At 45.5% G+C, this 15,133-nt stretch overlaps 1 protein-coding gene across 1 annotated transcript; it reads right to left on the reverse strand.

Annotated features, from left to right (window-relative positions):
• Positions 1-454: 454 nt before the first annotated feature.
• LOC115495845 (uncharacterized) lies at positions 455-13,835 on the reverse strand. Its single transcript, XM_072930997.1, has 2 exons — positions 2,894-13,835; positions 455-2,804 (listed from the first exon to the last, which is right to left on the reverse strand). Exons 1-2 carry the CDS (start codon positions 3,410-3,412, stop codon positions 1,866-1,868), a joined length of 1,458 nt encoding a protein of 485 aa, XP_072787098.1. The 5' UTR covers positions 3,413-13,835; the 3' UTR covers positions 455-1,865.
• Between the last annotated feature and the right edge of the window lie 1,298 nt (positions 13,836-15,133).

Below are 15,133 nucleotides of genomic sequence, written 5' to 3' on the forward strand. Positions count from 1 at the left end.
CCGGACTGTCGCACCAGTCCTGCTGCTGGAGGAGGTGGCTGTGAAGAAAGGAATGTCATTTCAGGTTCCCACACGATGAGGACACCCGGCAGTGAATTAGCCCAAGCTGACTAAAAGTGACATTGGTGAATTTGGGTCCTCACAATCTCTTTGACAAGTTATGTAGAAGAAAACACGTTTTTCAATATTTAGCATGCAAAATGCTTCCTTCTTCTATATACAGGAGCATTTAACAGCCAGTAGAAGAGTAGTTCAACTACTGAACACATTTGGTTCCTGCCCCAGCTCTTCCTCAGCATCACCTGATGATATGACAGCAGAGATGCTGCTGGCACACAAGTCCAGGGGAGGCTGCTGTACCATCGCTGTGGAAGTACCTTTTATGTGTTGAATAAGCATTCTCATTAAGAAGGTATTATGACGGACAGGGTATATGTAAATAAATAAGTCTAAGTGCATTTTTTTCAAAAATTTACTAAAAGAGTCATAGATATATTCATAAATACAATCATCTCTTTGTCCTTCGCTCTCAAATACAATTTGTGTTCAAAGTGCCTTGCAGCTACTTTCTGAAGCCATACAGCTCTTCTGTAATACATGAGCTTGTCCCAATCCTTTAGGTTAAGGCAGAAAAGTTACAGCCACAGATAAAAATTACTGACAAAAGTCAGGACTAATTTTCTGGACTTCTTGTGTACACACCTCCATAGACAGTTTGTTCAGGGACATAAATTTTATTAATAAAATAATGGTCTGTAGTTAGGTTTTATTCTCATTGTTTCTCTTGTTCTATAAACAAAATAATTGAGTTAATAACAAATGTATTACAATCTAAGCATACTTTAAAATATTCCAGAGCCACATTTTAAACACAAAAATAGATCTGCATGTAAAGTTTTCAGCATCCTAGCCCTAATACTTGCTTTAACACACACCCATGGCAGTTCTCAAGAGGTACACATGGAGAACCTTTCCATGATTACCATGGTCTCATGGATCCTGAGTATTCTAAAAACAGGCTCAATGTGCAAATGCAAAGATGAAATACATTTTTCTCTCCTCTGAGTGCCATTCTACAATTTCATTAAGGTAAAAAACCTTAATTTGGCAACTAGACAAGTCACAATTAAAAAAAAAAAAAAAAAAAAAAAAAAAAAAAAAGACAATTTACAAACAAATTACCCAAAAGAAAATCACAAAAATATTGCCTTTTAAGAGACCATGGTCATTTTTGAATGAAAACACTATATATCAGGTACCCAGGAAAAGACCATTCATGTTCTATATGAGGAACAGACCTAAAATGCAAACACACCCGGTGAGATGTCCCCTGCCACCACCAAGGCTGCTTTTCCCATGCTTGTACCCCTCTTGTGTTAATGCTTTCTCAACTAAAAGCTCTAAATGTCTGTTATCTAAGATTCCTTAAGTTAAAATAAGTGAATTATGACCAGAATAGAAACCAAACTCAGTACAGTAAGGCCACAGAAACACCACCATAGTGCTAAGCCTCCTGGCAGAATTAACCAGCACAGCCTGAACACAGAGAACTCCTCAGTACTGACATACTTGTGAAGATCAGTCTGTGCACGCAGGTTAATGTTAGGCTGCCCATAACCAAACACTTGCAGGAATCCTGCAAGCAGCTGCTGAAAGATGGCTTGGGGTGGGGAGGCAGCTCAGATGCAGCAGGTAGTCCTTGCTAACATGGCTTATCTTTCTCTCCCTTCCATACAGGGCCCAAAATTCAGAGCAAGCACTCTGCACTTAGACCTGCAAAACCTCTAGCCACTGCAGACAACACTGACAACCGAGAAAAAGAATCACATTCATTTTCCACCAGGCAAGTGGACCCACTGCCAGTTTCATGTCTGACCCAAATGACAGACTGAATTCTGGCCACCAAAAGCAGAAAGGTAACTTTTCGTCTGACCTTGTTCCGCATTTTGCTCATTCTCAAACAGCAAATCTAACCCTATTCCCAAAATGTCATTCCTCATGCCCAGCCAGTGAGGGTCATAGTCATTTTCTGTCTCCAGCAGCTGCTGCTCATACAATGGGGCTGGAGTGGGAAGTGTCCTTTGATACCCCCCTTCATGCTTTGGAAGTACCGAAGGAGGACTAGCATTGCTAGCTGCAAGCAGAGGTGAACTGTGCCTCATCTGCTCGGGCTCAAGCTTAGGTTCCCCCCCATCAAAACTGAAAGTGGAACACTTCCCAAAGGGAGAAGTGCTTGACTTGGCATACAAACAGTTCTCAACACCCAGGCCCTGGTTAGCACTGAAGTAGTTTAAGACAGGCTTCCTGTACGTGTTCTCTTTAGCTGCTGGGTACTGGTGATCTGCACAAGGCTGGAAAACATCTGCATCGGAGTAGAAGCTTTCAGGGAAGGATTTCTTCAGGTGCGGGTACTCCTGTGCCTGCTGCACAGGGAGCGAGAACGGAGGGGCACTCCCCGCGCTTCCCGCACCTAGTGGGACCCCTCTTCCCGAACAGTCCAAACCGAAGTCCGCTGGGGTCTGACCCAGCGCTCCAAAAGCGTTATCCAAGCTCCTGAAATGCATGTCGAGCCTTGAGTACAGCTGCCCCGAGTAGAAGGGCGGCTGGCCGCCGAAGCTCTGGCTCCCTGCTGGCAGGCCCGGCTGCGGGCACAGACAGCTCCGCTCTGCTCCCGGGCCCTGCTGCGCCCGGGGCCGCTCCTGGCCAGCGCACCGCGGCGGCTTCGGCTTGCCCGGCCTGGCGTGAGCGGCGGCTTCGCTCTTCTTGGGGTTTAGCTGCCGGGCCCTCCGGTTCTGGAACCACACCTGTGGGACCGGCAGAGACTGAGCACCCGAGCCGCCGGGGAAGCCGCTCCGCCACCCGCCCGTCCTCCCTCCCGGACCGCCCCTCTCACCTGGATCCGGGACTCGGGGATGTCGGTGAGGCTGGAGAGCTGCTCCCGCAGGGCGATGCCGGGGTACGGCTCCTTCTCGAAGGCGCGGACCAGCAGCTCCAGCTGCGCCTTGCTGAAGGTGGTTCGCTTGCGCCGGCCGCCCTCCCGCCCCGAGCTGGGGCCGGCGGGGCGCGCCCGGGGCTCCCCTGCGGAGAGAGAGCGGGGAGCGGCGGTCAGCGGGGCCGGGCAGCGTCCCCCTGCCCCAACGCCGCCAACACCGCCAACACCATCACCAACACTGCCACCAATACAGCCACCACCAACACCGCCACCAAGACCCCCGCCGCCCGCCCGGCGCGGCTCACCGGCGGGTCCGGGGCTGGGGGCCGGGCTGGCGGCGGGGAGGCTGGCGGGGGGCAGGCTGGCAGGGACCAGGCTGGCGGGGACCAGGCTGGCGGGGGACAGACTGGCAGGGACCAGGCTGGCGGGGGACAGACTGGCAGGAACCAGGCTGGCGGGGGACAGACTGGCGAGCTCCATGCGGGCCGAGGTCTGCGGGCGGTGTAACGGCGCTGGCAGCTCCGTGCCTTAAGAGCCCTCCACCCCGGCCTTTAGCGACCCCCACCCACGGGGCCCGGCCCCTCTGGGGCTCCGAGGGTGACTCACAGCCGTCTCCCACACCTCCATTGTCATCCCATCACCAAAATACACATAATGAGGGCTCGCCCCATCCAAGGAGCCAAAGTGTCTCCCAGGGAAGTGCCCGCTGCTGCCACCAGCCCATCTACCTTTCTTTAATTCAAATGGAGAGCAAATAATTTAATGAAGAAATCTTCCACCTTTGGTTCAGCCCTCTGAGGGAGCTCCCCTTCTCTCTGCACTTCAGGCCTGGAGCTCTGCTGAAAATCTGATGCTCCCCCAATGCAAGGAGGCCTCCATACCACCCTTCTGCTAAAGGCAAGCCATCCCAGCTCTTACTGCACCCAGGTGACAAGTCCTTCTCTTCCCCATTTGGTTACCCTGCTCCTATTCCCATCCCTGGGACATTTCTCATCAGCTTTACTGCAGGAAATAAAATGCTGGTGGCTTTACTAGACAGTGCATGTCCACAGCAATGAACCCAATGTTCACAGCAAAGGACAGAGCCTCCCCCAGCACACTCAGGTTACCCAGGTCAGACAGAGCAGTCTCCCTCCAGAGTGCACGCTGAAGAACTTCCAGACAGCTCTGCTCATCCAAGTCAGGTACAGAACAAGCAAGGTCTGTGCTATCAGCCCAAGGTGAAATTATGAACAACATATTAATTCAAATGAGTGGCCAGAAACATCATTTAAGAGAGCCAAGAATGACATAAGAGACTTACAGGGAGCAACAGTTGCAACACTGAAAAGGATTAGATGTTAGAAGAGAAACAAATCAATTCATCAAGTGTAATAGTTTGTCAAATGAGGCCACTAATGGCTATCACTGAAGGTGTTCAGGAACAGCAGCATCATTACATCATGTGTTTTTCATCTCAACTTGTCCCCATTCATTTTTCAAACTTGGGACCTACTCCAGCTTGCTGTGAATCTGAAGGGTACAGGGACAAAGTGTGTGTGAGCTGGTACACACTGTTTGCATTCTGTAGGGACCAGCATACCCATCATCCATGCTGCCACTTCTGGGCTGAGCTGCACAAGGGTTTTAACATTACATGCACCATCACAGTGCTTCACAACAAAAAGTTAATGTCCTTTCACACAGGGATGGCAGTCAGCTCCTGTGAGTCTAGTACTCCGGAGACTGGATTCCTTTAGCAGCTCAGTCCATAAGGCAAGGTAAGTGCCCACAGAAACCACTACACCTAAAGAATATTTTCCAGAAGAAGTGCATATGTATCTGAGTGCTCAGATACAATAAGAAGACTTATAAAGCTTGGGGGCATAGTTTTATTGACAGTGTTCGCTCCAGCAAATTCAGCTTCAGCTGTTCTTGTTCTAAGCATGCAGGGTTCACCTCTAGCTGCCATGAAGTCCTCACAGGGCTTTGCACACAGTCCTGTACAAGCCATCTCCAGTGCACTCTGGGCTAGCAAAGCTCATGCAGCTGCTGCTTCAAAGAAAAAGCTGATTTTTTTTTTTTTTTTTTTTTTTTTGGCCAGTTTACTTAATACAAGCATCAGCATGGGACAGGGATGCACAGAGGCAAAGGGTAAGAGGGAATTGGGGAGCCTCAATTTGAACAATTCCAACACAACTGTCCATGGGGTATATGCTACACTGGATCGAGGATACCGAGGATGTTTGCAGGGTACAAGGAGAGATTACTCATTCAGTCTGGACAGAGGGAATGCTGGAACAAATGCTCCACATTTTCTTTCTGGATTTTTTTTTTTCATGGCAGAAAATATCATCTTATGGGACTAACTACAACACAAAGCTGCCCCTGTAGGCAGCCTGCAATATTAAGCTCAAAAGAACAGGGAAACCGCCTCCTCCAACACACACATACACACCTTACAGACACAGCCAGTGCAGAAGAGATAAGAAGGAGCCAGCAGAGGCTTGCACAGACTTGCACTGCTTGCTAACAGTGACTGTCCATCACTACTGGCTCGGCTCAAATAGAACATGCTTTTGTTAACGTCCCCTAGCATAGAGAGAGCCGTTCACACTTCCCGGAGTTATTGTTTGAGGAACTCTGCCAGGCAGCCTCTTTACACCCTTCATTTTCAGAGATTTTCTTTGCAATGCTAATTGATAGAGATTGCGAGTTTTGTTTTTAAGTCAGATTCCAGGAAAGAAGATGACAATCGTTGCCTCCCCCTCCTTTCCCTCCTTTTCTGCTGAGGCATATGGACTTGGCCTAACATAAGAGGTAATTTCTGCCACAGCTGCAGTTTGATCATACACTAATCAAGAACAGTGACCAGCCCTTGCTGCTCGTGTTGCCTTGGCATCCTCATGCTGTTGCATGTCAATAAAAATCAAAACAACTGTTTGTGAGCTCCTGCATCTCCTCCCTGAATTCCATCAAAATAGTATTCTGACCCCTACTTTTGATTAATTTCACAAACAGAAACGGGAAGATTGTGGGAAAAGAAGCAGGAATACCCAAAGCAGCATGCTTGACATGATTTGCATCACAGGTTGTCTTCAGACTTCCACAAAATCCACGGAATTTTGCTATAGATTTAAGTAGAGTCCAAATGTGGAAACCCATTCTGCCAAGGTTCCTTTATGCCCTTTGTGATACAAGTGCATCTACAGAGGAATCCAAATCACGGGTGGGATATGCTGAGCATACAACAGAAATGAAGGCTAGGTAAGTGAAGTGCATTTACGAGCAACAACATAATTACTAGACAAGGACTAGCCTCGGTGCTCTTTAAAATGGCTCTCGAAAAAAGGTTTGCACCAATCCTTTGCAGGGCGCTGGAAGCAGCTCTGTTCTCTCCGTCCAGAGCAGCCCATGTCAGGAGCTGCAAGATGGCCCTAAAGTCATGCTAGCATGGATGGTGTGCTGGATCAGCCAGTGCAGCGGGGCTCCGTCACCAGGCGCCTGCCTGGGGAGTCTTAGGACAAACGCCCTTCAGAAATCCCTACATCAAACATCTTCTAGGGCAGTACAATGCTATTGATGTTTGAGTAGAACTTTCAGCCTGAAGGAGGCAAGATCAATTTCACTAGTTGGTCTTCAGACATTAACACCTCATAAAAAGGATGCTCATGCCCTGCTTATCTGGAATGCGTCTTTAATTATCTTTTGGTACACCTTTTGCAGCCCATTACTTACCAGTCAACACTGCTTTAATTATGGGCTTGGCAGTAACAGGCAGCTCTTACATCGTTGAAATAAAAATGCCAGAAAGCAACCTAGGAGAATAGCAAAGAGATTTCATGTTCAAATGGAAAACGGTGGAATTCAGCATGGATTCTCATTCACAAAGATTTCATACCAGGAGCAGTATTCTCATGGCCAGGGGCACCCAGGAACCTCCAGAGAACAAGAGCAGACAAGTAATGGTTGTGCTCTCCCTTGTTCCTCAGGGAAAGGAGCACTCTCAGCAGCCCCACTTGCTCTGAAAAGTAGTTAGGTCAGTGTCCAGACATGTCCAGTTCCATGGGGTGTCAGCAGGATAAGCAGGATGGAGACACATTTTGCACCTTGAACAAAAATAAGGCAAAATTTATGACAATCCTTGCTTTTCAAGAGTATTCAGCCCCTCAGTCCAGAACTGGCTCTTGAGAGAGCTGTCACCTACACTGAGCTTTCCCTAACAGTAAATACTTCTGTTATGCCAAAGCATTGCTCCAGACTTTTCTCCTTCCAGAAATAAATGTTGCTTCTGATGCTTGAAGGTGGAGGCAAATAATATTGCTGAAAAGACCATGCACTTTTGGGACATACCAGTCTTGCTCTAGCTCACACTGAAATCTATAGATTTCATCTATGGGTGAAAAAGGCATTAGGCCTGTTTCAGATAACTTGGAATAATATAGCATTTCAGTATTTCTTATATTTAAATAAATATAATAAATAATTTAAATAGTTTATGTGACTGATTGTATGCTCTGAAATCCAGGGTAATAATAAAAAAACCTCTTACCTACGAGACTGAATATCTGTCTCACCTGATATTTAACTCTTCACCAATGATGAAAACTGGATACCTGCCACAAGAAGGTAGGAATCTATAACCAGCTCAGTAAATTACATACTGGTACATTTACTTGGAAATTGTGATGCAGATCTAGGTCATTTTCAGCCCAGAGTTTCTATTTTGTGAATTTATTCAGTCTTTCTCTGAATGCATGTAAAATTTTAGCTTCCAGAGCATCCTCTCACTAGAACATGTTACATGAACCAACGCTTAATTTTCTGTGTTCTGAACATGTAACCTGCTAAAATTATTTGGTGCTTGCTGCTGCCCACCCAAGAATGTGGAGTGTCCTTCACTGATTCCAGCAGTTCACACTGACCATTTTTTCATAAAACCCCTTCACTCTCTGCCTTCAGCCACCTCATTTCCAGACTGAAGAATCCCATCTTATTCATGCTAGCTGCTCCATGCCTTCCTCATTCATGTTGTCTTTCCCAGAGCTTTTTCTCATTATGCTGTACCTCTCATGAAAAAAGAAGATAGAGTGACTCTCAGAATTTAAGATGTAGAGGAATAATGGTGTTTTAACTATTATGAAGGTAATGTGCAGGTTTTTTCCCAGTGCTTTCCTAACAGGTAACATTTGCTTTGTCTTTTTGACCCTCACTGAGCTTGTATTCTCATAGAATTATCTGTAAACTCCAAAAGGTCATTTCTGTATTGTAATGGTAATCTGCTGTGAAACCTGAAAACAGGTCCTTACTTGTACTGCCACCATGCTTCCTACTGGTGGGTTTTTGAATCCTGTGGCAATCTTGAAAGAAATTGTCATCCCTGTCAAAGAGAAGGCTGCCTTAAATTTTAAAGGAAGACCCTAGATAATACCAAAGCTAAAGTATTTGTAAAAATAGTATATTTTATTAAATGGTAGCCCACCAGTACCCAACACTGTTCATTTTTTTCTGGTAGTAGAAAAAAAGTCTTAGAAGATGGATGTAGAATAGCTAGGAAAGTGGTCATCAGTGCCCCCAGTCTCACGCAATATAATGTCTCCTGCTCTGGTGTAGGAAAAACAATCTGTGTTCTGTTGGACAGACGTGCCTCCCACAACCACACATAACACTGATCTGCAGTTTGGACAGGCTGAGCCTGAGTCTGTAAAGGGTTAGGATGACCACAGGGAAGGGCAAATCAGCAGAGCAGAGCACACACCAGTGCAGGAATGGGCTGGAGTAGGATTTCCCTGTTCAATAAGCCTAATGACTAGATTATCAGTATTCTTGACCCTGTTGAACACACAGTAGAAAAGCCACACAACCATGCAGTAGGAAATCAGTGGTCAGTAAAATTCTGCCTCCAGAAACATAAAAAAATTGTGGCTAAAATACCCTCCAGAAATCCAGCCTGGGCCTCCAGAGGGTTACTGAGCACAATTCAGTCTGGCAAGCCCTCACTTGCTGCAGCACTACTGAGATAAATATGATTTCCTTTAAATGTAGTGTTATTTCATGCCCAGTACAGTCTGGCTCACAGCCTACCTTATTTTATGGTAATCATTTCCCCTGCACTCTGTGCCATCTCCTTCCCTGTCTCCTTTCCTTTGTGAGAAAGCATCAGTCATCGTCCTCACCCGTGCTGTTTAGTAACTGCAGACATACCCTGTGACTGATCAGCTCCAGAAGCACTACTGGACTCTTAGACCTGAGAGGATCAGACCTCTTAACTGCAGATCTTTTAGGAAAAGGACTATCTTTTTCTTATGCTGACAGAAGACAAGCACACCACATGATGCTGTAGAAATACAACAGATCTCAACATTGTAGTCTGCTGAACTTGATTATGATAACTAGTCACCTAAAGACGAGTGAATTTGGCCTAAAGGCTAGTCTGCTGGGATTGGAGACAAGTTGTCTGGAGTCTTCTCCCAGTTTAAAGAACTATTGCTCTAACCTCCTTTGTCAATCCTATTCCTCCTCATGTCCCGAATAACATCCCCACCCATGTGGCTGTAGTGAAACATGCTTCCCACCTATCTCACCCATCTGCTAGTGAGTGACCCCATTTCTTTGCTAGATCTGTGCTGGCTTTTTTCTACTGCATTCTGGTTTTCCACCACAATATTCCTATTCCAGACACATAGGAAAAAAATATTCAGGATTATAAAACTGTGTCAATTGACATGATTTGTTCATTAACTGAGAAGCACAAAAAAGATCCATTAGTTGGTCCCAGTGGACCCTCAAGAACAGTAAACTAAATGGAATCTTTTCCTTTTTCTCAACATTGCACTCTGTGTTTACTGCCATACCACTTGGCAACATAAGGCAGTGTCTTTCCCAATAGGAAGCAGTAATAAAGGGGTAGGAATTCCTTCAGAGAGAAAGAAGAAATAGTTTCAGATTCCAAACACTATGTTTTAAAATACACATGCAATGTCATGAAGTGGTTAAAGGCCGGAACAAGGCATCAAAATGCTGAGGGTTTGCTGGAGATTTATTCCTTCATCCTGTTACAACTATTGTATGTGCTGTAGGATGCTGGTGTGCAGAGTCTTGGCACTGGACCTGTATGAAATATGCTTTTGGATAGTCTAAGCTGCTCAGGTTTTTCCAACATGACCGATATGAATTAGGCTGTCTGTCACAATTTATCATTTCAAGGTACATTCAGTTTTAATAAATACCCTCCCCAAATGACATCTTTTTTAGCTCCCATACCTTGAAAAAAATCTTGTAAAATACTTGTAGTTCATATCCATTTTTTAAAATTCCACCAGATCCATGTAGCATAAATCCAACATTTATAAACTGAGATTTCAAATTAATGTTACTTGTTAATATTTCATTTTTAAAGCTACATAGCTACCTCACATAATAAAAAAAGACATCAGAGATGTCTACAAAATATTTTTAATAGGACTCAAGTTACTGACTTCCAGCAGATATGTGTAAAAACAAGTAGAGAACTGTAAAGTGCACAGTTGTGGTCAAAACTGAAGCTCTCTATGCAACCTGGACTTCAAACTGGTGAGCCTTGGTTGCCTCTTTACAAAGGCTTATTAAGGCAGTGTTGGTTGAAGCACATAATGATAAAGATGGCTGTTTCACCTTCCTCTTCCTTTTTAATAAGAGAAAAAAACCCCACAGTGATATTATTAGGATGAGCATATGGAACTCTGACATAAATTTACTGCTCAAATGCACAAACTGAATTTGTAGTAAAATCAATGAGAATTTCGCATGTTTATAAGTTACAGGTGTTACCTAGTTCTTAATCTTTGCAAAGAAAAAAGTATTTGGCTGGGGCCTTTATAGCTGACAATCTCCAAGACTTGAGTTATGCTCATAATTGTGTTTAAAATATGATAGAAGAGAAGCAGTTTTATCAAACATCCAAGGAATCCAATGAGAAATTAGAAGGATACAGCAGACATATGCAAAGGTTAACTGACTTCAAGGTGCAAAGACTATCCACCACAACAACAAACAGAATTAGTATAGCACATTGTTTCTTCTTATGCACATCTCATTACACTCGACATTTCCTGTAAGTATGGGAATCTGCTGAAAATTTTGTCCATTAATCTCAAAAATTTAATGCTTGTCAAATTGCAACACAAAGTATTTTAAAAGACTATACCTTTTCCTTAGCTTTTCCAGTCTTAGAACTAAAATATTAAAGTGATACAATTCTGAGTCCCCATTAAAGATGACAGGTTAACTAGCTACATTAGGAACCAGACATTGCTTGCAGTGGCTTCACTATAGCACTGTGCCATTTAGCTCTGATTTACAAAAAAGTCCTGGTGATAATTCTATTTCCTTAGGTAACTTTCCCTGAATGGATCCTATCTCTTTTATGCCAGCTTCAAGTCCAGTTTAAAATAAGCTCCAGTTAATTTCCAAGTAACTTCCTAAGAAAAACCCAATCCCTAAATCGTTACTTATAAAGAAAGTTGTTGTTTAAACAAGTCACCTCACTGACTCTAGCACGATGACTCATGCCATAAAATTTGTTCTGAATTTGACTAATCCTCCCTCTCTCTCCTCTTTTTTTTTTTTTTTTTTTTTTTTTTTCTTTAAGGAATTTTAAAAGACAGAGAAGAGCTAACGTGTTTCTATCTATTCTCTGGCATCCACGGAGAACACCAAACAAAAGAGGCCGACTACCTGGCAAATACCCTTTGTATTTCTCGATGGAAGTAAGATAGCCAATATCTCTAAGTTAGAGATAGCAAATGTTTCTAAACTGAAGAGGCAACAATTTTCTCCACTAGTAGGTGCAATAGGAACTTTAGTATTGGAAAACTGTAGAGAGTGATCTGTTGATGTAAACAGCATGTGAAATGAGGCAGCTCTGTCTCAGGGATTAAGCAGAAAGAATGTACAGGTCCATCTGGTTGTTTCAGCAGAATTAACCCATCTCAGTGTACACACCCAGCCACTGTGGAGACTTTGGGACCCCCTGGGACCCCCTTTGGGCCCCTGGACACAGCTTCAGTGAAAAAAAAAAAAAAAAAATTTAGCTGTCTTTGAAACCTCAAAGAGGATCTTATGTCCCATCCTTATAGTACCATGTGGTTACTTTAGATATTGATTTCATAAAGAACACTTCTTTCAGTTTTAGATTCTTAATAAATACTTGAGTGTTTAATACCGACCTAATTTGAAAACTAAACCAAGTAATAGAAATGCAAGAAAAACAAAGTTTGTGTGCAATTATGAGGGAATAGGCTTTTTTATGCTTTTTTTCCTTCCCAACTTTTTTTTAAAATTATGCTTTACCTCTTTTCTATTGCCTCAACTACTATAAAAAAGACTCAGTTTAGCAATCTCTGCAGGCTGCAGCAGGTGAAGCTGGGGTAGCTCATCTTCTCCAAGGCTTACCTGTTGTGCGGCTGGCAGTTGGGATGATTGCTCCCCACCAATATCTGTGTGTTCTCCAGCACAGGAAAGGCCTGAGAAAGGACTGGAGCTGTGGCAATCCTGTCACAAGTGACATGTGTGTTCCAAACTACAGCTCTGCATCTGGCTTTGGTAGGCATGGACAGAGGTGCTGCTGCCTGCACTCAGCCTTGGTGGTGTTCTGGGCTGTGGTGTGCTGCTGAGAGCTGCCAATTCGTAACAGCACGCCATTCACTCACTTTTTGCACTGATCAGGATAAAAGGAAAGGAAATCAAAATAGAAATCTCAAAAGTTATGGTAAAATAGTTTCATTTTCTGTAAACTCGGCAAAGTGAATTTGTTCTGCATTTTTTCAATAAGTCACACAACAGTTTTTGGGATTTGTTGTTTCCAGTTGAGATTATACCTGTCAATAAATGCAATTCACTGACAAATTACATTTCCAATGCTGAAGCCACAAAGTTAACTAATCTGTCAAAAATATCAGGGCAGAATTGCAAACCTTCACAAAATATGATAGAGCAAGCTTTTCAGCTACTCTGGGAAATGACTCCCTCAAAATTAGTCTTCAGCTGTATCTAACAACATCTAAGAAACACAAGAAAGATTAAGCACTGAAAGCTGTGAACTTTCTGTTTTATGACACCTTCAAAGTAAGACAAAATGCCCCTTGAAATGTATCCTGTAAGTGCAAATCACTGACCTCTATTCAGAGAAACAAAGTAATATTTAATGGTGTGTGCTGGCCAGACTAGATGATGCTACAGGTCTTCTGGCTTTAAGTTATTAAAACTGAAACTATATTCAGCTTCTTAGATATTCTAAAGATTCCTCTCTTTGTCAAGAGAAATAGCCTGGTTTTAAAAAGTCAGGTCAAAGATACTGTCCTGGATTAGAAATGGAATCTCTGAAAAGGTCTGAGCAGGGAGTTGTCTTCATGATCAGTTTCACATTCAGGTTCAAGGCTGTTGAGATGCCCAGGGCTGGTAGAGCTACCCATGACAGTCAACAGGACTGGCAGTGAGTGGGGGCTGCTGCCCCAAGTGAAGCTGGAAGAACAACGCTTAATGAAGAGAGTATTGGCAACAGAGAACAAATTATTTTTGGCAAAAGAGAAACAAGTAAGCCAGCTCCCTGCCCTCTGCCCACGGTGCCGGCGATCCTCACTGGAGTGTGGCAGTACGGGAGACACGACAGGAGTCTCTGACCCCCCCTGGCCACTCCTGGCCACCAAAGCCCGTCTAACAAGGCAAACACAGCAGCAGCAGCTGGCGCTGGCAGCCCGTGCCTTTGCTGTGCATCCACTGCCCTCTGCAGCCACCGCCGTGCAGCAGCCCTGCCCCGCATCCTTCAGCCCTGCCCCACATCCTTCAGCCCTGCCCCGCATCCTTCAGCCCTGCCCCACATCCTTCAGCCCTGCCCCGCATCCTTCAGCCCTGCCCCACATCCTTCAGCCCTGCCCCACATCCTCCAGCCCTGCCCGGCATCCTCCAGCCCTGCCCCACATCCTCCAGCCCTGCCCGGCATCCTCCAGCCCTGCCCCACATCCTTCAGCCCTGTCCCGCATCCTTCAGCCCTGCCCCGCATCCTTCAGCCCTGCCCCACATCCTTCAGCCCTGTCCCGCATCCTCCAGCCCTGCCCCGCATCCTTCAGCCCTGCCTCTCACCCTTCAGCCCTGCCCCACATCCTTCAGCCCTGCCCCGCATCCCTCAGCCCTGCCCCGCTTCCTTCAGCCCTGCCCCACATCCTTCAGCCCTGTCGCTGGGCACGGCATTACAGGCGCGCAGAAGCAGTTGTGTAGAAGGTTCTAAAGAGGGAGAAATTAACTAATGGGCTATAAAAAACTGAAACCAAAAGCAAGGCAAACAAACAAACCCGGGAGAAAAAAAAAAAAAACAAAACACAAAAAGTTTAATTTCAGAAATTTCTCCCAGATGCTAAGACATAAGTGGGGCCACACACTCTTCCCTCCTGCATCAGCAAAGCAACACAGGGAAATTTATTAATCAGGCATAAATCCACATAGCCTCACTGGCTATGTTATATCCCAGCAACAGTTTTAGCATAGCAGGATTTTTTACCAAACTCTCGTTTAATCTCCGAAGAACACCCCAGAAAAAGGAGAAAAAAAAGAAAAGGGTGTGTGGGGGCGGAGCATAGGCGTGTCATTAACAGGTCAGAGCAGCCTGTTTAGCACTCAGGCAAGGAGGGACGAGCACAGTTAACATTTTACAATGTGTCTACACTTGTCAAGTCATGCCAAGCAAACAGGTAGCAAAGCTCAAAGGAAAGCATAAACCCGCTCAACCCACCCCCCAACATTTCTACCCCTGAGCACCTTTCCAAAGGCCCTGGTGACTCATCACCGAGACCACGTTCCCCAAAGGGCGCAGAATAGAAAATGCTGGACTTAACACGCTTCGAATCGCCAGTTTTCGAAAGGGAAGGCACTCTGCACTGTTCTAGATAACGGGCGGACTGCTCAGTGGTGGGAAGGTCAATAGCTGTTAACTTTACCCCAGCAGCGAGCGGCACTGCAGTGCCGGGCCGCGCTGCAGCAGGGACAGTGCCCGTGTCCCGGGACAGTGCCCGTGTCCCGGGGGGCACCGGGGACAGCCCCGGGAGCCGCCTCCGCCCGCCGCGCCGCCCGGTGCCGCGGGAGGGCGCTCCGGGGCTGCCCGCAGCCGGGCCGGCGCCGCGGCCGCGGCCGCTGCGATCCTCCCTTGCCCGGCATTTTCTCCGCCCCTGAGCAAACTGCTGCAGTCGAGTA

This window comes from Taeniopygia guttata, chromosome 6, assembly GCF_048771995.1.
Source record: "Taeniopygia guttata chromosome 6, bTaeGut7.mat, whole genome shotgun sequence".
Lineage (NCBI taxonomy): Eukaryota > Metazoa > Chordata > Aves > Passeriformes > Estrildidae > Taeniopygia > Taeniopygia guttata.